Source organism: Dermochelys coriacea, chromosome 7 (assembly GCF_009764565.3).
Source record: "Dermochelys coriacea isolate rDerCor1 chromosome 7, rDerCor1.pri.v4, whole genome shotgun sequence".
Taxonomy (NCBI): domain Eukaryota; kingdom Metazoa; phylum Chordata; order Testudines; family Dermochelyidae; genus Dermochelys; species Dermochelys coriacea.
Window position 1 is genome coordinate 32,641,565 of NC_050074.1, and position 20,863 is coordinate 32,662,427.

General features: G+C 57.7%; 2 protein-coding genes across 5 annotated transcripts in view; one reads left to right on the top strand and one right to left on the bottom strand.

Moving 5' to 3' along the window:
* Positions 1–4,004, top strand: part of ATG2A (autophagy related 2A) — a 39,214-nt gene extending 35,210 nt beyond the window's left edge. For 2 of the 3 annotated variants that reach the window (XM_038410314.2, XM_043518537.1), the window contains exons 37-42: positions 407–479; positions 1,496–1,578; positions 1,867–1,988; positions 2,318–2,472; positions 3,018–3,170; positions 3,397–4,004. In XM_038410314.2, coding sequence (XP_038266242.1) covers positions 407–479; positions 1,496–1,578; positions 1,867–1,988; positions 2,318–2,472; positions 3,018–3,170; positions 3,397–3,633 — 823 coding nt within the window. In that variant the 3' untranslated portion in view covers positions 3,634–4,004. Of the gene's footprint in view, positions 1–369; positions 480–1,495; positions 1,579–1,866; positions 1,989–2,317; positions 2,473–3,017; positions 3,171–3,396 lie in introns of those variants that run through there. The other variant, XR_006282642.1, reaches the window with a different exon arrangement.
* Positions 4,005–7,307: 3,303 nt separating this feature from the next.
* Positions 7,308–18,490, bottom strand: LOC119858765 (inositol-trisphosphate 3-kinase B-like). 2 transcript variants are annotated; one of them, XM_038410115.2, is made up of 8 exons: positions 18,321–18,490; positions 14,735–15,328; positions 11,181–11,265; positions 10,693–10,906; positions 10,188–10,392; positions 9,668–9,769; positions 9,241–9,312; positions 7,308–8,844 (listed from the first exon to the last, which is right to left on the bottom strand). In XM_038410115.2, the coding sequence occupies exons 2-8, from the start codon at positions 15,179–15,181 to the stop codon at positions 8,605–8,607; spliced, it is 1,365 nt and encodes a 454-aa protein (XP_038266043.1). In that variant the 5' UTR covers positions 15,182–15,328; positions 18,321–18,490; the 3' UTR covers positions 7,308–8,604. The 2 variants fall into 2 exon arrangements, with proteins under 2 accessions (XP_038266043.1, XP_043374473.1); XM_043518538.1 differs by having other exon boundaries at positions 9,680–9,769; positions 18,321–18,427.
* Between the last annotated feature and the right edge of the window lie 2,373 nt (positions 18,491–20,863).

Sequence of the window (20,863 nt, forward strand, 5' to 3'; positions counted from 1 at the left end):
GGAACATGAGGGGCGAAGGAGGCAGAACAGAAATGATGGAAGCTAGAATGCAGCCCGGATCACAGGGTTCCTCACAGCCTGATCCGTACCGGGGGGACCATCAATGGCCACACAGCAGCAAGACCTTAGTTGCACATTTTGTCTGGCAGAGTGCTTCATACTGATCTCTGCTTCCTGCCCCACAGCACCCCCTAGCACTGTACTGGGTCAGCACTCATTGCAGGGGGAAAGCGCCCCCTGCTGAGTCCCCACCCCGCTGCCTGCAGCTCCAAGATTTTGGTGGTCTCCATCCAGGCTCGGGCTCTGCTTAGCGTAAGATCTGTGCCCATGAGGTGGCCCGGCTGTAAGTCCTGCCCCCTCGTCTGCCAGTCTCTCTAGCTCTCTGTCCTGATTGATTGATCCCCAGGGAGTTCCGGTTCACGTCAGAAGTGCCCATCTGGCTGGACTATCATGGGAAGCACATGACCATGGACCAGGTGGTAAGTGCGGCTGGGGTGTGGAGATGCCAATGAACTTCTGGGTGGGGCAGAGGTGATGGGGAATCCCAGACCCCCACTCCCTCCTCAACTAGCCAGAGCCTCTTGTCTCCTGCTGGAAGGACTGGGGATGGAGTGGGATAGTGTTGGATGAGCTCTGTGGCCTTTGGGCAGGATCTGGCCCTGGATGGGAGTCGGGGTAGGTAGTGGGGTGGCATCTGGCCCAGGGTGGTGTGGGGGGTGGGCTCTGGTACTGGTGGAGGTTGGAGTTGGGCAGGCTCTAGAGTTGCGGGGTGGGGATGCTGCTCCCTCTCTGCTGGGTCTGGGGGTGCAGTGCTGAGCATCCTCTCCAGGGGGTGAGAATCCACTCCTTTAGCTGTTGTCAGGTGGGCCTTAATGTAGCCCCTGGAGCTGGCACTAGAGGGGGCAGTGGGACCATCCGTGACACCTCTGACCCTTAGGTCACTGGTTCAAATCCTGCTGGGGTCAGGGTGGAGTTTACTGGTGTGGAACAAGTTCAGGTGGTGTCAGTTGAGATCAGACTGGCCTGGGGAGACCCCATCAAAACTGACCCTGGTTGCTGGGTAGTGGGGACAGAGCTAACCTCTTTTGCTACCAGGGTGGGGTACCTGGAGGGTGGGAGTGGAGACATGCCTGCATTTAGGGGGGAGGCTGCTGTTCATAGGAGGTGTAATCCCCATTCTAGAACTGGGGAAACTGAGGCAAGGAAGGCTGAGTGTGTGAACCAGGTTTAGAACAGAGGAGTGCCTGGCTGCTATTGGGGTGAGGAGGTTGTGCTGTGTGCATTGCACTGTGGAGTAGGGCAGTGCCGGGGGGTGGGAGCTGTGCATAGACAGGAGCAGGGGAATGCAGGGTACACATGGTACGAGGGGAGTGGCTGTGCATAGATGAGGGAGCTGGATGGAGGTGTGGGATAGGGAGTGTTGGGGGGGCTGTGTGGGAGGGGTGTGGGCTGTGCATCAGCAGTGCTTTAACCCTTTCTCTTTCCTCCTCTTCAGGGCACCTTTGCCGGGATCCTCATCGGCTTGGCCCAGCTCAACTGCTCTGAGCTCAAGCTCAAGCGCCTCTGCTGCAGACATGGGTGAACTGGGGGGCCTGGGACATGCCCAATCCTGCAGGGCTGGGGGGAGGCGGAGTCAATGCAGGCAGTGGGTGTGGTCTGTGCCCATGCGGGGCTCAGACTGGGGGATGGAACTGCCTGTTTCTGCCCCACTCTCTTACTCTGACTGGCACCGCTGGGGCCTTGCTAGTTGCTGGGGAGGGGGTGGGGTGCAGTCTGTAGCGTGGCTCCAGGGCTTAGTCCTCTCTAAGAGGGCACGGTGGGAGCTGGTCATTCTTTCCCACAATGCCCTCTGTCTGTCCCCCCCAGGCTCCTGGGTGTGGACAAAGTGATCAGCTACGCCCTCACTGAGTGGCTGACAGACATCCGCAAGAACCAGCTGCCAGGCATCCTGGGTGGTGTGGGGCCCATGCACTCCGTCGTCCAGCTCTGTAAGTTCCTCGCACAGCCCCCCCGTCCCTTATCCCCTCCTTGCACAGGGCTCCCCCCAGCTTTGTGCCAAGCCCCTGTGTGGGGAGAACCACCTCGCTGTAGATCGGGGGGAGGGGAGAAGGCATGGGTCAGGACATGAGGGGAGGAGATGCGGGGGTGGGGGGCTGGTGTGAGTGGAGAGGTGGGAGGTAAGGGGGATGGAGGCTTGGAGCAAGTGTGGCGTGGGTGATGGGGGCCAAGCATGGTGGGGGCGATGAGGCGGGTAGGACGCAATGGTGTTTTCCCCCACGTCCGGCTAAGCTGGCCTCTTTTTTTTTTCCTCCCCCAGTCCACGGTCTGCGTGACCTATTCTGGCTGCCCATCGAACAGTACCGCAAGGATGGGCGCATCATCCGGGGCCTGCAGCGCGGGGCTGCCTCCTTCGGGACCTCCACAGCCTCGGCTGCCCTGGAGCTCAGCAACCGCCTGGTGCAGGCCATACAGGTGAGAACCCTCCCTCCCATCCATCCACAGCCTGGGACAAGCCACCCCCCACCCCAGCGCTTTGGGGCGGGGCTGCAGCATGGCTGTATCCAGCCAGCGTGGAAGGCAGGATGGGGAAAGGAGCAAGGGTCTGCAATAGCATCGGAAAGGGCTTTTCAAGTGCTAAGCCCCCCATCCCTTTGTCATGAGGGAAATTGGTTCAGAGAAGGGAAGGCACTTGCCCAAAGTTAGTGGTAAAGCTGGGAACAGAACCCAGGAGTCCTGGTTCCCAGTCCCTCACCCCTCTCCTCTAACCAACTAGTCCCTACATCCCTTCTAGGGATGCTTTCTTCTTGTCCTGAATCAGTTCTGGCTCGTAGGCCAGGTCAGTGGTCGAGGGTGGACTTGGAGAGTGTGTCTGTGAGTGGTGGAGTGAGGGGATTACGGGTGTCTCTCGGGGAAAGGGGTCTGTGTGTATAGGGTGTGGGGGAGGAAGCTGGGATGTGCGGGGGTCTCAATAGGGGGTGCTGTTGGGGTCTCTTTATCTCTTAATGTACCCCTGCCAGGCCACAGCTGAGACAGTCTATGACATCCTGTCTCCAACCTCCCCTGTGACACGGACCCTGCTGCATAAGAAGCACGCCCGGAAACTGCGCCGGGGCCAGCAGCCAGCTGACCTCCGTGAGGGCGTGGCCAAGGCCTATGATACCTTCCGAGAGGTATGGTTCCTCCCTGTGCTAAGGCCAGTCCCCTTCCATGCAGGGCGTCAAGGCTGCTCCCACCACTGGAAATTCCCTCCTGACCCTGTCAGGTGACAGGCCTAGAAACATTAAGGTTGGGAGTCTTATTTAAATTCCAGTAGGATCTGGTGTCGGGTACTTCCACGGGCTAACCGTGACACACACCCCCACCCCCCACTAACTGTTCCTCTTTGCTCCCTTGCAGGGCGTGATTGACACTGCCCAGACCATCTGTGACGTGGCTGCCAGGGGCCATGAGCAGAAGGGCATCACAGGGGCGGTGGGCGGAGTCCTGCGCCAGATCCCTCCTACCGTGGTCAAGCCCCTTATTGTGGCCTCGGAGGCCACCTCGAACCTTCTGGGGGGGATGCGCAACCAGATCAAGCCAGATGCCCACAAGGAGGAGTCTCTCAAGTGGCGGTTGGAGGAGAGCCAGGACTGACTGGGTACAGACTGTGCCCCAGAGTCCAGCCCCCGAGACACTGTGACGGCCAGCCATCTCCTCCTCTTCTTCTGGGGGGGGCGCCAAATCCCACCCCCTTCTAGGAGCCGCTGACCTCTCCGACCAGGCCGTGCCAAGGACACAGTGCGGCAGGGGCTGCAATTCGAACCAAGGAACTGCAGTGCGAAGGGGGCATGTTGTCAACTTGAGATAAGGAGGGGGCCCCTAATTTAACCCCCTGCCTCGTGGTCGCTTGGGACTTGCTTTTATACTGATCAGCCCCTTGAGTCCTCCCCTGCATGATCCCTGCAGCCCCCTTCCCCCAAAACCAAATGAGGAGGCTGAGTATTAAAGGAAGTGAGTGGTTTTCACTTGGTCCCTTGGCCCGGCTTTTTCCAGCCCCATGTCCCAGGCAGCCTTTGCGGGGGTGTGGGGCATCAAATCACAGGGAGTAAGGACCTTGGTCCCCCTCAGTCCCCAGCTGCTGGCATTGGAGAGGATTGTGGGGTAATGATCTTTGGCTGAAAGCACCCCCCTCACCTGGCCTGGGGTGGGAGGATGGTGGCCCTGTTCAGGGGTGGGGGGCCCCGATACCTGTCCTCCTGCTGGCAGTGCCCACATGAGGAGCAATGTTCTCCCTCCACCCATCTTTAGCAATGCCCTGCTTGCTCCTACCCATGCCATCCCAGTTGCTGGTTTGTTGTGTTGTGGAGCTGGCTGTGCAGCTGCTGGCATGTGGTACTGGCCGGTGCCACTGAGCTGTTTTGAAAGAGTCACCTGTGCTTCCCCTTTTCTTGCTGATACCGAATAGCCTGAGCTGCTTTAGTCTGTCTCTATAAGGCAGGTGTTCTGGGCTTCAAACTGTCCTTGCACCCCTTCCCTGCCCCCTCTCCCATTTGTATCCCTCCCTGGGGCACTGCAGAAAGGTCCCTACAGACCTGCTACCCAGTGGAATCTAGTGCACCTGGCTTATTTTATTCCTAAGGGGGTGGAAGCGCAAAACAAATCTGGCACCCCTAGCCTCCTAGAATAGGCTTGTACTAATTGAGTGAAAGGAGCTTCTCTGTCAGCTGGCAGCAGCAGTAGGTTATTATCCCCTAAAGGCCACATTTGCATCTTGCCCAGGCTGAACTGCTCCAGCTCTGCCTCCTGGGTCTCATCTTGCCTTTGCCTCAGGCATTGGGGAGCTCTGCATTGAGGGCCAGGGCCCATGCTTTGGGACAGAGTCAGCTTCCTGGGGAAGCCAGGGGTGAACAGAAGTGGGGTGCCCCATGCTTCTGTCAGTGCATGAAGGTGACCAAGGGCTTGCAAGTATGGTGTGGAGGGGAGATCAGGGAGGCCCTGCACCTTCCCCTTCACCCGGCTGAAGAACCCCTCTTCCCTCATCTGTGTAATACTGAGCTTCAGCCACCAGGGGGAGCAGCAGTGTTCTGCACTGTGGGCCTTGGCTGGTTGGTGGCTTTGGGGCTGGCTATCCCCCCCCCGCTCCCCCACTCTCAGTAGGTGGCAGGCTGGCACAGTGGAGGTGGCTGCTGCCCTGGGTTGGTGCCAGGGGGGCATTGGACATGGTGGGAGTAGATAAGGGGGCCATGCACCTTCTATCATCTTTCCTGGCTCTACTGTGCTGTCAGCAGCAAGAACCTTAGAAGCTGAGGCCCCAGTTCAGCACCCAGGAGTGGAAAAACCAACACCCCCACTTTAGAAACCCAGGTCTGCCCTGTGTGGGTGCTTCAGCTCCCAGAGCCCCCCTCCTGCTCCCTACAGGGGTGGTAAGAAACTGCAGCGGAGTGTCATAGCCTCTATCCTGCCCTTGGTTAACAGTGATTCCCCTCTCCTGGTCTGTGGCTTTCAGGGTGTAACGCACGCACTCCCATGCCACGGGTGTGGACGTACCAAGTGTCCTGTTGAATGAATCGAGGGTGGGAGGGGTCAGTCCTGTGCCGTGATCAGTTTAGGAAAGAGACAGGCAAGGGGTAATTGCATCATGGTCAATAATGTACTAGAGGCTTCGAGGCTTGGTAAGTGCCTTCTGGTGTCCGTGCCTATAGTGCCCACCAGCACTGCCAGAGGGCTGAGGCTAAATCTTGGAAAGATGGGGAGGGGCCCAGATACTCCAGTGAGCGGAGGGAGGGTGGATAGGGTCTCTGGTCGGTGTTAGGCAGGAGCTCAGACATGATGCCTAGCAGGGTCTTTTCTGGTCCCAGAAATCCTTGTGCTCCTTTCTCTGCGGCCTTTGTCTCAATGGAAGCGACTTCCCTTTCCAGACAGGGACCTTTAAACCAAGAGGCAGTCTGAGGAAAATGGCCCCCAGGGCTGGGAAAAGCAGGCTTGAGCCTGAAAGGGGGCAAGAAGTTTTTAGCGCTGGGAGCTTGGATGGTTTAGGTAGACATGGCAGGTGGAGCGTGCCCACACTGTGTCCGGGGGGAGCTGTCTCCCCCTGGCCTGTGTCAGCCGTGCAGGGGCGGGTTGATGGCCACGGGCGCCTGTGTGCACAGCTCTGGAATGAGCTGGTTTCCCTGGGGTTTTTTTCTCTCTCCAAGCTGTAACCTTTGGCACCAACTGTCTCCATGGCAACACAGCCGGTGATTGCCACCCCCCCCCCGCAGCTCTAAAGGGGGGGGCAGGAGGGGCGGGGGTGTCTGCCTCTGGGGCGTTGTCTCCAGCAGGGGCTGGTACGAGAACAGCCAGTGCTGAGAGCAGGGCCCCCCTTCAGCCCGGGGCAGAGGACAGCACTTGGTTAAGGAAGCAGAGGTGGGGCTAGAAGCCAGGAATCCCGGCTCCCAGCTCTGTTGCTCTAACCACTAGACCCCTGCCCCTGGCAGGCATAGAACCCAGGAGTCCTGGCTCCCCAGCACTTGCAGGGAGGGAGCTCTTAGCTGCTCCCCACCCCTCCCCGGCTGCCCTTGGACAGCTGCTGGCACAGCCCTGGGACAGGATTTGTTTGTGCCATGGTATCCATGGTGACAGGGTAGGGAACCCTCTGGCATGTTAGCTAGCCCTGACCATATGCCATGCCTGTGGGGAACCCCACATGCAAACACTGAGCAGCACTTAGGGGGAATCCTCAAACACTGCTCCACAAAGGGCCCTAACTCCCATCCTCCCACAACTACCCTCCTGCTGCACTGTGCTAGGGGCCCCCCAGCACCCACCTCCTGCACGTGATGGGCTAGTGGTGCATGCAGATGTGCCCCTTCAATGTCTGAGGGTGCGTCCTGGGTGGTGAGATATGATAGACACTAGCTGGATGGGGAGATGAGTGACTGAGGGATAGTGCATGGGGTTGAGATAAGATTGAGATATGTGGCTGCGGTGGGGAGCTGGGTGGCTGACAAGGGCTAGAAAGTGGAGTTGAGTCTGTTGAAGTGCAATTTGTGGTGTATGCACAAGCATGCCTGTGCAAATGAGAGGGTAGGGAAAGTGTGTTTCCACCAGCTCTATGCCCCAGCTGTTGCCAAGGTTAGAACCCAGGAGTCCTGACTCCCACCCCCCTTGCGTGCTAACCACTGGACCCTGCACATGCACACACATAAATGTATGTATACACACATATGCACCCCTCCCCCAGAACAGCTGGGCTCAGATTTACCACCTGTTCATTAAATGTCCCTCCACAATTCCTCTTAAGGCGCCTCTATGCAGGGAGGGGAAAGCAGGGGCTGAAAAGCTGCTGCTGGGTTAAGATACGTTATGGTTTTATTAAGGGGATGATGCAACGAGCTGGGCTTGAGGTATGTAACCTCCACAGATGGGGCCATCTGCCCCTGTGCCACCATCTCCTGCCTGGTCCTTATGATCCTGCATCACAGCACCTCAGGGGTGTGGGGATGTGCCACTCCTGCTCCCAAGGGCTCCTGGCACTTTCCGTTTAGGTGCCAACTCTAGCCCCTGAGGTGAGGTGATCAGCACCTGGTTGGCTGGACTGACACCTCATTAATTTCCCTCCATGGGGGTTGAAAAAGCAACATGGGGAAAAATAGCATCCTTCTTCCCTGTTCTACAATCACAGAACTTGCTCGGGCTTCGATTTAAACCCTGCCCTAATTTCTGATCCCCTGAAACTGGAGCAGCACCAGATCCTCCCAGCTAACAGGCTGGGGCTTTAATTGATCCAGCTCCACTCCACCCCTTTTTGTTTGTCCAACTCTCCTCTCCCCTTCCCAGCATGAGATGCAGCCACCTGTGGTGGAGCATGCCGACTGTACAGGGACCCCTTGCTTGGTGCTGAGAGGCAGCCACCTTTGGGGTGGGGCACAGGAGTGGTTTATCTGCACACTGCATAACATGGTTTTTTGAATCCAGTTCAAGCTTCAGCACAGGGGGTTAGTAAAGGCTGCTCAGAGTGGCATAGCCTAGGGAAGTGGGGCGCTGTCATCTTGACTTTACAGCAGAGAATCTCCTTCTCATTCCAGGTGTCCAAGGGGGTTTTAGACTCCCCCCTTCCCCTCTCTCAATTTGGGCAACCAGATCCACGGCCAACACTGCCTGGTGCTTGTTGGCAACTGCTACTAAAGGCAACCCGGGCTGTGGCTGCTGGTGGAAGCAGAGCCAATCTGGGCCCTGACCCCACTGCCCGTCCTCTGCTGGTGCTGACTGTTAGGAGTTAGTAGCATGAGTCTGGCCTGTAGAACCCTTGGCCCTTCTGCATGAGAGCCGAGGCCCAGATTTTGAAGGCTGGGCTGATGGCTACACTGCACCCTGAGTGTGGTGGTGTCTCCCGGGGTGTCCTATAGAGGAAAGACCCACTGACCCCCTGCCCCACGGGCAAGGCTCTATCTATGCCAGTGGAGATGCACTGGGGTCCTGGGAGCCTTACACAACTCCCCCATAATGGCCCTAGAGAGGAGTTGGGTGAGTCACGTCCAGATGAGGTCTCAGAGGGTCCCACAACTTAAGGCTCAGGGTAAGAGCAGCTCTGGGGCTTTCACGGAGGTGGCTGCCCACTCCAGTGGGCTCTGTGGCATTCCAGCCTCAGGGTTCGCTGGGGGCTGGTATCTCCTCTGGCCCCAGCCTCTGCTGCGCAGCCTGCAGGGTGTGGGTGAGGTGGTGCAGGCCGATCAGGTAGCCATCCTCGTGGCTGCCCCGGGTCCATGGCACATCATGGCACAGGGCCAGCCAGGGTGGCACTGGCAGTGTCTTGCCGAAGTCAATCATCCATACGTTGGCCCGGCCGTGGCGGTCGTGGACGAAGAGCAGCGAGCTCCCAATGACCTTGGGGGAGAGAGCAGGGGCATTTGTAGCTAGGGGGCACCAGCTCTGCTGCAGCCCCACAGGGGTGGGGAATGGGAAACGGCATTTCTCGGGAGCGTCAGCTTCAATTCAGCCCCAGGCCAGGGCGCTGGCTGACTTGGGCGGTGGGGAATGAGACACTGCAGTGGGAGATCTCTTTCCCCTCTTGGAGGTTCAGGCTCATAGCTCGTGGGGGGTTGTCACCTTATTAGGGGGGTGCGTTTGGGCCCACACCCCTCTGCTCTATGGGGGGCTGCTTTTCCCTCCTCCCCCTCTTTGCCAAACCTGTTCCTTTGCCCTGCACCTGGTGCTGTGGGCCCCCTCAGACTGTGCTGGGGGAGGGGAAATTCCTGGATGCCTGGGTTCCCCTAGACTCACCTCATGGGTGCGGAAGAAAGCTGATTCCTGTAGTGCGCTCCGCATGCTCTCCAGGCGGCTCTGGTAGGCACTCTGCAAGATAAAGATGGGGGGAGGCGGTCAGAGGGTACCCAAGAGGGGGGGGGGGTCTCTGCTCTTTGGGGCAGAGGGGTATGGAGCGGGTCAGACAACCAAGCTGCCTCTCTCTACCTGAGGGCAAGTCCAGCATAGCATGACCACACTGCCCTATGTCCCCCTGGCTTTAGTCCCAGCCCTCTGTAAGTCGGCCCCAAGACTCAGCTGAAATTCCCCTATTACTCTCCAAACACCACCAGCCAGCCTTGTATCACCCACTGCTCCTCCCTGGCCTCCCCGCTCCCCCAGTGCCATGCAGTGGGCTACAGGGGCCCGGGCAGTGACCCTGTGGGACCTGGTGCCCCTCTCTTACCAAGATACTCCCCTGTCTCTTGGTGAAAATCAGGAAGGTGTTGATGATCTGCTCCTGGGTCCGGGTCTGTTTGAAATCCTTCTGCACAGCTCCCCCTTCTATCTGTGAGACACATGGCAGGGTTCAGGCAGACAGGCAATCCGGGGAGACTTCCCCATACAGCAGCCATCCTGTGCGAATATGCAACTGCCTTGGGAGTTGATACAGGGCCCCCCCCCCCCCCCCAGCCTGGTACTGAGATGCAGCACCTCTAGGGTTGGGCAAAGGGGCTGTTTACGCAGGGTTCCCTTGCCTGTGCTGAAATGCAGCCACCTCTGAGGTGGGGCACAAGGGTTATTGATACATGGATCTCTTTCCCAATGCTGAGATGCAGCTTCCTCTGGGGTGGGGCACGGGGGCTGTTTATACAGGGATTCCTTGCCTGGCACTGGGGTGGGACATGGGGGCTGTTTATACAGGGAGCTGCAGCCTGGAGCTGAGCCCCTGTAGGGCTGGGAGCCCCTTTTTCCCTCTCACTCACTGTCACGCCCTCAATGCGGAAGCCCAGGGAGGCGGTGGAGCTGATGTGCTCACGCCATTGCATGTAGCGGGGCTTGGTGACCGCCCTCTGGCTGTGCTCCTCAGCCGTAGCAGCGCTTGGATCCACCTTCACCATCTTCTGGTACATGTCCTTGCGGGGGATCGGCTTCAGCAGGGCCTGGGTCAGCTCTTCCTCCAGGTATGTCCTATGGGCAAAGGCAGAGGGGTGGGCAATGGGACGTGGGGGCCTTTTGTTTCTAGAGGGTGCCAGCTTCAATTTGGTCCTAAGGCAGGGGGACTGGCTGGCTCGGGGGGGGGGCAGGAAAGGGACATGGGGCATTTTGCCTCTAGGGGGAGCTGCCTCCAATGTGGCTCCAGAGTGGAGTTCCAGCTGGCTTGGGTGGGGAATGGCACAGAGGCCCTTTCTCCTCTAGGGGGCATTGGTTCCACTCTCCTGGGGCAGGGGGTTCCACAGGGATATGTTCCCCCCCATCCACTGCACTGACCTCACCCCCATCTTGCAGTCCATGATGCTGGGTGCGTCAAGGCCACGCAGCAGATCGTCCATCTGGATGTAGTGCTCGCCGTCCTTCACCACCACACCGTGGTAGGCAGGCACGTAGGGCCGCAGTGCATCACCCATCAGCATCTCCAGGCAGGTGTTCTCCACAGTGCTGAACTTCTTCAGGATCTGGCCCCCCTCACTGGGCTTGAAGTTACCTAAGGAAAGGGGTGATGGTAATGAGGGGCAGGTAGGAACTTTGACATCCTGGGGCTAGTTGGGAACAAATGGGTGTGGGGCAATACCTGGTGGCAGGGAATTCCCCTGGCCAATGATACTGCCACACTGAGAGCTGGGGCAAGGAGTTCCCCAGGCCACCACTGTCCCCAGGCACCTGGACATCCACACTACCTTAAAATGGCCTGAGAACCCAGCAATTCTCATTCTGCAGTAGGGAGCTGGCCTGGAGTGCCCCCCAAAACCCCTTCTCACCTTCATGCCCTGCCAGCTGCACCCAGGAGCTGTGACGCCGCAGGGACCAGTGCACCATGGTGAAAAATGTCTTCCATGACTTGGTCTAAAGAGACACAAGGCAATTGTCAGCCTGGCAAGGGATTGTCCCCCCCAGTCTATTGTCCCCTCCCCCTCTGAAAGTGAGACTCTCATCCTAGCACTGGCCAAAGCCTCCTAACCCATAAACAGCTCCTGAGCCACACCCCAGAGGTAGCTGCATCTCAGCACTGGGTGAAAGATCCTTATTTAAACAGCCTCCGTGCCCCATCCCAGAGATGGCTACAGCTCAGCGCCAGAGGAAGGATCGCTGTATAAGGGCTAGTCTAAAGTGGCAGGGCTTTAACGTGGTTTGTGTGGTGGCAGCGCAGCGCTGGGAGAGAGCTCCACCTCCATGAGGGGCGTAGCTCCCAGCACTGGTGCACTGTCTACACTGGTACTTCGCTGAAACTTGCTGCACTTGGGGGGGGGGGGGAATTCACACCCTGAGCGAGACAGTTGCAGTGCTGTAAATTGCCAGTGTAGACACGCCCTAAGTCCCTGCACCCTAGAGGTGGCTGCCTCTCAGCAGTGGGAGAGGGAGCCCTGTATAAACAGCCCGTGTGCGCCATCCGAGAGGCGGCTGCATCTCCAGCTTGCGGTGTCCCCAGGCGAGGCAGTCCCTGCCTCAGCCTCATTGTTGTGTGAGCTGCCTGGCGCTGAGTCACTCCGGTGCTGGGGCTCAACCGTCCTTCCTGCCACCAGAGCTGGCTGCAGCCGCCTTGCTAAAACGCGCCTGGGGGTCAGGGAGGGGGTGGTGCTTGCTTGAGGGATGGGTGCACACCTGCTCCCCCAAGCGTGCACCCTCCGGTTTGGGCTGGGCAGTCTCCCGTAGTGCTAGGGGGACTGGGGCAGCTCTGCTGAGGAGGTGGAGGGGCTGTTTCTTGGATGTGTGTGTGTTCACAGACACGCTTGAGTGACTCCAATCTCAGTTCAGCAACCTTGGCAACCCTAGGCCCACAGGAAGGGAGCTCCCAGCTGCCATGCACGCACACTACACACACTGCAGGCAGAGTGGGTCTGGTGTGCTCACACATTGCACAGCCTGGTGTGATGCACTGCTACACACACAAATTGAAGGGGGGCTGAGCTGGGCATCATGCCCTGTTGCTCACACTGGCATGCTGTGCACACACTGCAGAGCCCTGGAGCCAAGACCCCTGCAGTGATGCAAACATGCACCCTGGAGGCCAACGAACTCCTAGGTATGGAGCAATGCTGCATATGCATGCATGCTTTACAGAGACACAGAGCCAGCTCCAATGCATTGCTGCTCTCTCTCTCTCTCTCTTTGCATGTGCCATGCACTGATCCCAGCCTTGAAGCCTGGCTGCAGTGCCCTGCGGAGAGAGCTTGCACTAGCACACTCATGCAATCATGTGGGTGCCCTGTGCACTCCAGGCAGGGCGCTGGCCCCTCTCCAAGCAGCACCCGCGCCCAGCCGGTTTGCAGGCTGCAGAGGAAACCCAAGTCCTGGCACCCACCCAAAAGAGCTCACTTTTTCCACAACCGTCAGCTGCAGCCAGCCCCTGGTTCTGCCAGGAGTCATGTTAACCCTTCGGGGGGGGGGAAGCTGGGAAGGAGTCGGGGGAGTAGACTCTGGAAGCAGAAGAGGCAGGTGTCCTGGGGAGCACAGGCCGGTTGGGGAGCAGGGAAGATTCCTGGGGGCAGGGGAGGTGGCAGACATGAGACGTGGGGAGCACAGGCCGGGCGGGGAGCAGGGAAGGTTCCTGGGGGCAGGGGAGGTGGGAGACATGAGACGTGGGGAGCACAGGCCGGGCGGGGAGCAGGGAAGGTTCCTGGGGGCAGGGGAGGTGGGAAACATGAGATGTGGGGAGCACAGGCCGGGCTAGGAGCAGGGAAGGTTCCTGGGGGCAGGGGAGGTGGCAGACATGAGACGTGGGGAGCACAGGCAGAGGGAGGGAATTCTGGCCAGGGGGAACCTTTCCAATCCGGTTCTCCCCAAGCAGATCCCTGGGGAATCCATCTGTCCAAATTTGAGTGTCCAGAGTGGGTGGGGCTGAGCTGGGTGCTGGTGGGGGAGAGGGCGTGGGTCCCCCTCTACACCTTCCTCCCCCCGCCACTTCCTTCCCTGACACACTAAGAGAAAGGCTGGAGTCAGGATGTGCCCTCATATCCCTCTCCTACCCTGCGCCAGGGGGTGGGGTGGGGGGGAATGGAGTCTCGAGGCCCCTGCTCTTCCCCCTTCCCCTCCTGCCGCAGGCCAGGGCAATGGAGGGTTGGGGTAGCAGATGCAAGGGGGGTATTGACTTTCCGGGTGCCTGCTCAGGATGAGAAGGGAGCAGAGGGCTGGGTAGGGAGGTTCCCTGCCCCTCCCCCCCCCAACAGGCAGTGGCACCGATGCTCCAAGCCAGGGACTGGCATGAGTCCAAGGGGATGGGCGGTGAACAAAGCCCTTGGCCCTGGTGCTGGCTACAGGGGACCGTGGGGGCCTTTAAGGGCAGCCAGCACTCCCCCTCATTAATCACTGCTTGGCCCCCACCTCCAGGAGGTGGGGCCAGGAGGCAGGACCCGGCACTGGTCCAGCTACCAGGGGGATGCCCTATTTCCAGCTGCCAAGCCAGCCAGCCCTCCCCCAACTGTTTCCTACTCTCTTGACTCGCCCGAGGGGGGGCCATTTGCTCAGCCAGTGCTGAGGAAACCGCAATCGGGGAGGGGAAGTGATGTCAGAGCCCAGAGGGGAATCCTCCTGCAGATACTGAGAGACTGAGCAGGGAGAGACAGGCAAACCCCGAGTAACACAATGAACTCAATAAAGCCCTACACCACGCCCCTCTCCTGCAACACAACACAAGACAACGCAACCTGCATGCACAGCACAACCCCTACCCAACACAGCCCCTCTGTATGGCATGCACAACACAACCCCAATACAATACAATCCCTCTGCTCTGTGCAGTGCAATCACAACACCGCACAACCCCTACCCAACACCGCCTCTATACAATAACTCCTTTGTGCAGCATGCACAACACAGCACCACACCGCATCTCTGCAATAACCTGCACAGGCCCATCCCCATGGGAGTGTGTGTGTGTGTGTGTGTGTGTGTGTGTATGTGTGTAGGGGAGTGTCACTGCACGGGCAGGGTGAAGCTAATGCGCCCAGGGACCTCCTCCTACCCACGCCTGTAGCAAGGCCAACCTCATGGCCGTGGGCAGGAAGGCGTGGGAGGCAGCAGAGATGCGGGGGGAACGGAAAGGGGCCGCTCTTCCCACCCGCCTCTCCAGCTCCAGCCAGGGCTGAGGTGCTGGGGGAGAGGGGTCTGAGAGTCACCTAAGGATGCTACAAAAGCTGGTACCCCTCAATCATGACCTGCAGCCCCCTGCTATCCCAGCCCTGCACTCCCCCACCAGCTTTGCCAATGTCCCTCAATCCCAATCTGTAGCCCCGTATTATTCCAGCCCTGGTTCCCTGGTCAGACCCTCACACATCAAAGGCAGCATTTAGCTCCACCCCTGCCCCCTTTGTCTCACCTTCCTCAGCATTTTCCTCCGCCCAGGCTTCCCCTTCTCCTCTTCCTCACTGAAGACCTCGTCGGACTCCTGTGAGGACTCAAAGGAGGAGCAGGTGGAGGAGCTGGAGACAGAGCGGTCATGGCCACTGCTAAGGCCCTTCATGGCCATGTGCCGGAGCTTGGGGGCTTCTGGGGGACCTGCATTCCCCTTGGTCCCATGAGGAGATGGGGCCTGGATTCCTTTTGGAGAGTCAACCTCAGGAGATGCCTTTGCCCCATCCAGGGCTGGCCCCTCTCCCCCCACATCCATGGAGAGCCCTGGGCCCTGGACCAGCTCCTCTCTCCACTCGGGATCCCCCGAGGCACCCTCCTTTGCCACACAGGGAGCAGGACAGCCCTGCCCTCCCTGAGCCAGGGCCTGGGAGATGCCTTTTGGAAAGGCCTTGATGCCATTGAGCCCCTCCATGGCTGATCCCGTTCCTAGATTGTCTCCCCAGGGCACTCCAATTCAGGGTTCAGCTCAGACCAACTGTGGGTGGCATCTCCTTGTCCCGGGGAGCCTGACAGGGAGCGGGTTGGGGCGCTGCATTGCTGGAAAAGGGTGGGGTCCGCCCTGTGGGGAAAATAGCACAGAGAGAGAAGGGTTAATCTGATATGCTCCGGGGGTGATGCTTGGTGACAGCCCATAGGAGCACCTTCCCCCTACACTCCCCCAGCCAGCCCAGCTCCCGACCTGTGGTCTCTGCCTGGCATGCACCCCAGGGCCCAAAGAGTAGTGATTTCACAACCAGCCTGAAAGGGGAAGAGAGAGAACAGAAAAGAGCTGTGAGGGAATTTTTCTAACTAGCTCCGCACCCCCCACAGGCCCAGCCCATCTTGGGTAGGGTGACCAGATGTCCTGATATTATTGGGACCGTCCCAATATCAGGGGCTTTTGTCTAATACCCTCCCCTCCACCCGCACAGGGCCCTATTACCCCATCCCAATTTTTCACATTTGTTATTTGGTCACCCTAATCTTGGGGATGTCAGGATCCCTCTTCTCCAGGAGATGCAGCATCCCAGACCAAGCCATGTTTCCCCATTTGGCCAGGAGAGAAACTGAGGCACAGAGCATAGTGAGGGGTCTGTCTCCAAGATCCAGAACTCAGGAGTCCTGCTCCCAGCCTCCCCTCCACTTTAACCCACTAGACTCCACTCTCCTCCCAGAGCTGTGGAAAGAACCCAGGAGTCTTGACTCCTAACTGCAGGTGGTCACTTTTGATTCACTATGATCTAGTGTGACTGCTGGTGACCTATGTCAGTCAACGTTCAACCAGTGTGTGATCTACTCCAGGATCTAGCATGGTCTCTCAGGCTGTACTGTGATCTGCTGTGGTCTGGTCAGCTCTATGGGGATGGATTGTCATCTACTATTGTGTTCTCTTAGGACCTGTGGGAACCAATTTTGATACCGTGAGAGCCACTGAGATTTCCTGTGATCCATGCAGCTCTGCTGTGAAGCACTACGACGTGGTGTGGACCTTGTGAACTGCTGAGAGCCAATGAGGTTGTGATCTACTTAAATGTGCTATGAGTTCACTGACATCTGTTGAGATGTGTTTTATGTATTGTGATTTGCTGGTATCTATTGAGAATTACTGTCATATACTATGGCCTGCTGAAATGTCCCCACAGATCAGCTGAGATGGGTTGTGTTCTCCTCTGGAGTTTACTGAGATCTGTGGGATCTGTTTTTATTTGTTGTAATCTCATTATGGTCTTCTATGATCTAGTGAGATTCGCTGAGATGTGTTGCAATCTCATCTTCAGGGCTTCAGCCAGTTACCTGCTGGGGTCAGGAAGGAATTTTTCACCCACAATCCACAACCAAACAGAGGGATTCAGGGTGGGGGTGGGGGAGATCACCTTCCTCTGGAGCATCAGAGATCAGCAACAGATGGAGAGAGGACACTGTATGGGGTGGACAGTTGGTCTGAGATGGTCCAGAGACTCCTCTGTCTTCGCTGCTTGGCTGGCACATCTTGCTCCCATGCTCAGGGTGTAACTGATCGCCAGATTTGGGGTTGGGAAGCAATTTCCCCAGAGATCAGATTGGTAGGGGTGTCTTTGGGGTGTCTGCTGGGATTATCTGGCTATGTCTCACCTCACCAATTCCCTGGCACCACAAGGGCCTTAGACACTGATGAAATCTGGCTCTGTCCTGTTCCCTGCCTGGGGCTCAACAGTTTGGTCTTGTGAGGACTGAAATGCTTCAGTCTAAGTCATTGAACTCGACAGAGAGGTACCTGGGAGAAGTTTAATGGCCTATGATACAGAGGAGGGCAGACTGGATGATCTACTGATATTTTACACCCTTGTGGGAACTATTATGATCTGATCTTCTGATGTGACCCATTTTGATCTGCTGGATCTATGGAGACCTGCTCATATGTGTTGGGATCTGCTGCAATCTATGGAGCTCTACCAATATGGGCTGGGATGTAACGAGATCTGTTGTGGCACACTGGGATCTACTGGGACATTCTACCTGGGGGAAGGCCTTCGATCCTTAGCTCTTTGTTCATTGAAAACTAGATCCGCACAGATCCCTGGGGAATGGACCACAGGAACCAACACTGTCCTGGGTCCAAGATGGGGGACGAGTAGGTGGGACCCCCAATGGGACTTTCCCACTCGCCCATCCCATACTGGAGAATGGGGAAGTCAGGGAAAAGTGGGTTAAACACCACCACCACCCTAACCCATCCCCTGCCTCTCAACAGGGTTTTCCAGCCTGGCTCCAGGCCCAGCACTCTCCCTGGCAAGGAGCCCCCGGCTCAGCACCATGGAGTCTCCTGGGGCTTTTCAGAAGGGACTTGGGAATGAGATGAACAAACGGAATCCCAGCCCAGGGCTGTGGGCACAGGGGGAAGGGAGCTTGCTGGCCTGTAGCCATAGGGCAACAGCTGGGAGGCAGGAAGGGATGCACAGGAGGGGGTGAAGGAGGCTGGGATCGCTCACTGGGCACCCCCTGCTCTACCCACTAGACTCCACTGTGGGGCAGAGAATGGCATATTGTTAGAGGACACTGTGGGTGTGCGGAGTGTGTGTAAAGGGGGCTGGGGGGAGCTCTCCCTGCCCCGGAGATGCACAAAGGGATGCAGAGAGGAGGGTGTCCTGCTGCCCTTCCACAATGATTTGTGTGCATGGAAAATGCCATGGGCAGCTGCAGCCATCAGTGGGTTCATTGTCCCAAGGGGGCTCTATGGGTTTGGGGGAGAGGAGGAGGACGATCGGATGTGGGGACTAGAACCCAGGAGTCCTAGCTCCCAGCTCTCTCCCCCCCCTCCCCGGTCTAACCGATTACACCCCACTCCCCTCCCGATCCCGGGGTAGGGGGTGGGGTCCTTCCTGCCATGTGGAGCAGTAAGTGCTGCAGTGACCCTTACCCCCAGGGCATTCCCGCGGCTCGGGGGGGCGTGGATGGGGGGGCAGCGTCCATGCCCCATCCCGGCTCTAAGGGGCAGCGTCCTGCGGCAGAGCAGAGGGAGCACCTCCCCTCCCCCGATTTCAGCTGCCCCCACGCCGCGGACTCTCCCACCCGCGCTGCGCGATGTCCCCTACCTTCCGAGCCGAGGTCCGGGCTAGTGTGGCACAGACATCCCGGCGCTGCGAGCCTGGCCACGGCAGGGAGAGGGCGGGGATGGCGGGGGCGGGGGAGGGAGAATGGCTGACAAATTGCCCCCCGAAAATTAATCCTGCGCTGCCCTCTGCTGCTCAGCCGAGGGACTGACTCCCTCCAAGCCCGGCGGAGCAGCAGGGGTGGGGGACGCTGCTCCTGGAGGGGGCGCTGGAGGGCTGCTGTGATTGGGTGTGGGGGGTGCTGAGTGTGTGGGGGCGGGGTCCGGACGCGGGAGGAAACCACAACCGGGCATGGATCGGAGCTGAGCAAGTCCAGAACCAGCTTCTGTAGTGTAACACAATGCACAGTCAACCTGTGGAACTCCTTGCCAGAGGATGTTGTGAAGGGCAAGACCATAACAGGGTTCAAAAAATAACTAGATAAGTTCATGGAGGAGGTCCATCAATGGCTATTAGCCAGGATGGGCAGGGATGGTGTCCCCAGCCTCTGTTTGCCAGAAGCTGGGAATGGGCAACGGGATGGATCACTTGATGATTACCTGCTCTGTTCATTCCCTCTGGGGCACCTGGCACTGGCCACTGTCAGAAGACAGGATACTGGGCTAGATAGACCTTTGATCTGACCCACAAGGGCCATTCTTATGTTCTTAATTCCCCTAGAGCTGAACACCAAACCCTAGGCATAGATCCATCCACCCACCCCCAGAACCACCTCATCAACACATACCCCATCAATCCATCTGTCCACCTATCCATCTGCTTATACACCCGTCCATCGGCCCAGCCCCAAATACACCCACCCATCTATTCCCATATCCATCTGTCCATCCACCCATCCCATATACACCCAGCCATCCATTCCCATATCCATCTGTCCATCCTCCCAGCCCCATGTACACTAACGCATCCATTCCCATATCCATCTGTCCATCCACCTAGCCCCATATACACCCACCCATCCATTCCCATATCCATCTGTCCATCCACCTAGCCCCATATACTTCCACCCATCCATTCCCATATCCATCTGTCCATCCACCCATCCCATATACACCCACTCATCCATTCCCATATCCATCTGTCCATCCACCCATCCCATATACACCCACTCATCCATTCCCTTATCCATCTGTCCATCCACCCATCCCATGTACCCCCACCCATCCATTCCCATATCCATCTGTCCATCCTCCCAGCCCCATGTATACCCACCCATCCATTCCCATATCTATCTGTCCATCCACCTAGCCCCATATATACCCACCCATCCATTCCCATATCCATCTGTCCATCCACCCATCCCATGTACTCCCAGCCATCCATTCCTATATCCATCTGTCCATCCACCTAACCCCATATACATCCACCCATCCATTCCCATATCCATCTGTCCATCCACCCATCCCATATACACCCACCCATCCATTCCCATATCCATCTGTCCATCCACCTAGCCCCATATATACCCAACCATCCATTCCCATATCCATTTGTCCATCCACCTATCCCATATACATCCACCCATCCATTCCCATATCCATCTGTCCATCCACCCATCCCATATACACCCACTCATCCATTCCTATATCCATCTGTCCATCCACCCATCCCATATACACCCACCCATCTATCTATCTCCATATACTCCCATCCATCCAGCCATACCCCCAACCTCATATACACTCATTCATCCATTTCCATACCCATCCATCCATCTCCACACATACACATCCATCCACCTAGCCCCACAGAGAGTTACACACACATTCATCCATCCCCATAGCCACTCATCCATCTACCCATCCCCATTCACCCCTCATCAATCCCCATATCCATCTTTCCACCCATCCAGCCATCCGCATACAAGCCCCTGCATCCACCCAACCACCTCCATAGCCATCCTGCTGACCCTATATACACCTACACCCACATCTATCTATCTATCTATCTATCTATCTATCTAATTCATTTCTACTTTTATTCATTCATTCTCTCTCTCTCTCTCTGGATTTATAAACTTCAGCCCCCTCCATGCGCCCCCCCGTCTCAGTTTTTCTCTATCGCTCTTTACATAATTTCTTCTCCACGTATCTCAAAGCTTAGATTCCTTCATACAGTCTTCCCTCCACCTTCCCCATCCACCCTTCAGTGATTCCCCACCCAGTCCCCCTCCACCCTCTTCCCCCATCCCTGCATCATTGATCCTCCATCCCAATCCCCCACCACTTGCCCCCTGCCTCCCCCCACTGATTCCCCCACTATCCTCTTGCCCCCTGTGTCTCCCACAGTCCCACATCCTATTCCTCAGCCATCTCCCTGCAATGCAATAGCACCAGACAGACCAGGCTTTCCAGTCCTTTATTTCCCCTTTAGTCAGAGTCCTCTGAGATCTCATAGACAGTGACATGCAGCTTGTCCAGGTCCCACTCTGGGGGGCAAATCTCCTCTCCCTGCGCCCCCCAAGTCCCCTGCAGCCCCTGAGTTTCCAGTGCCTCCCTGCGCCTTCGCAGCTCATTCAGGAAGCC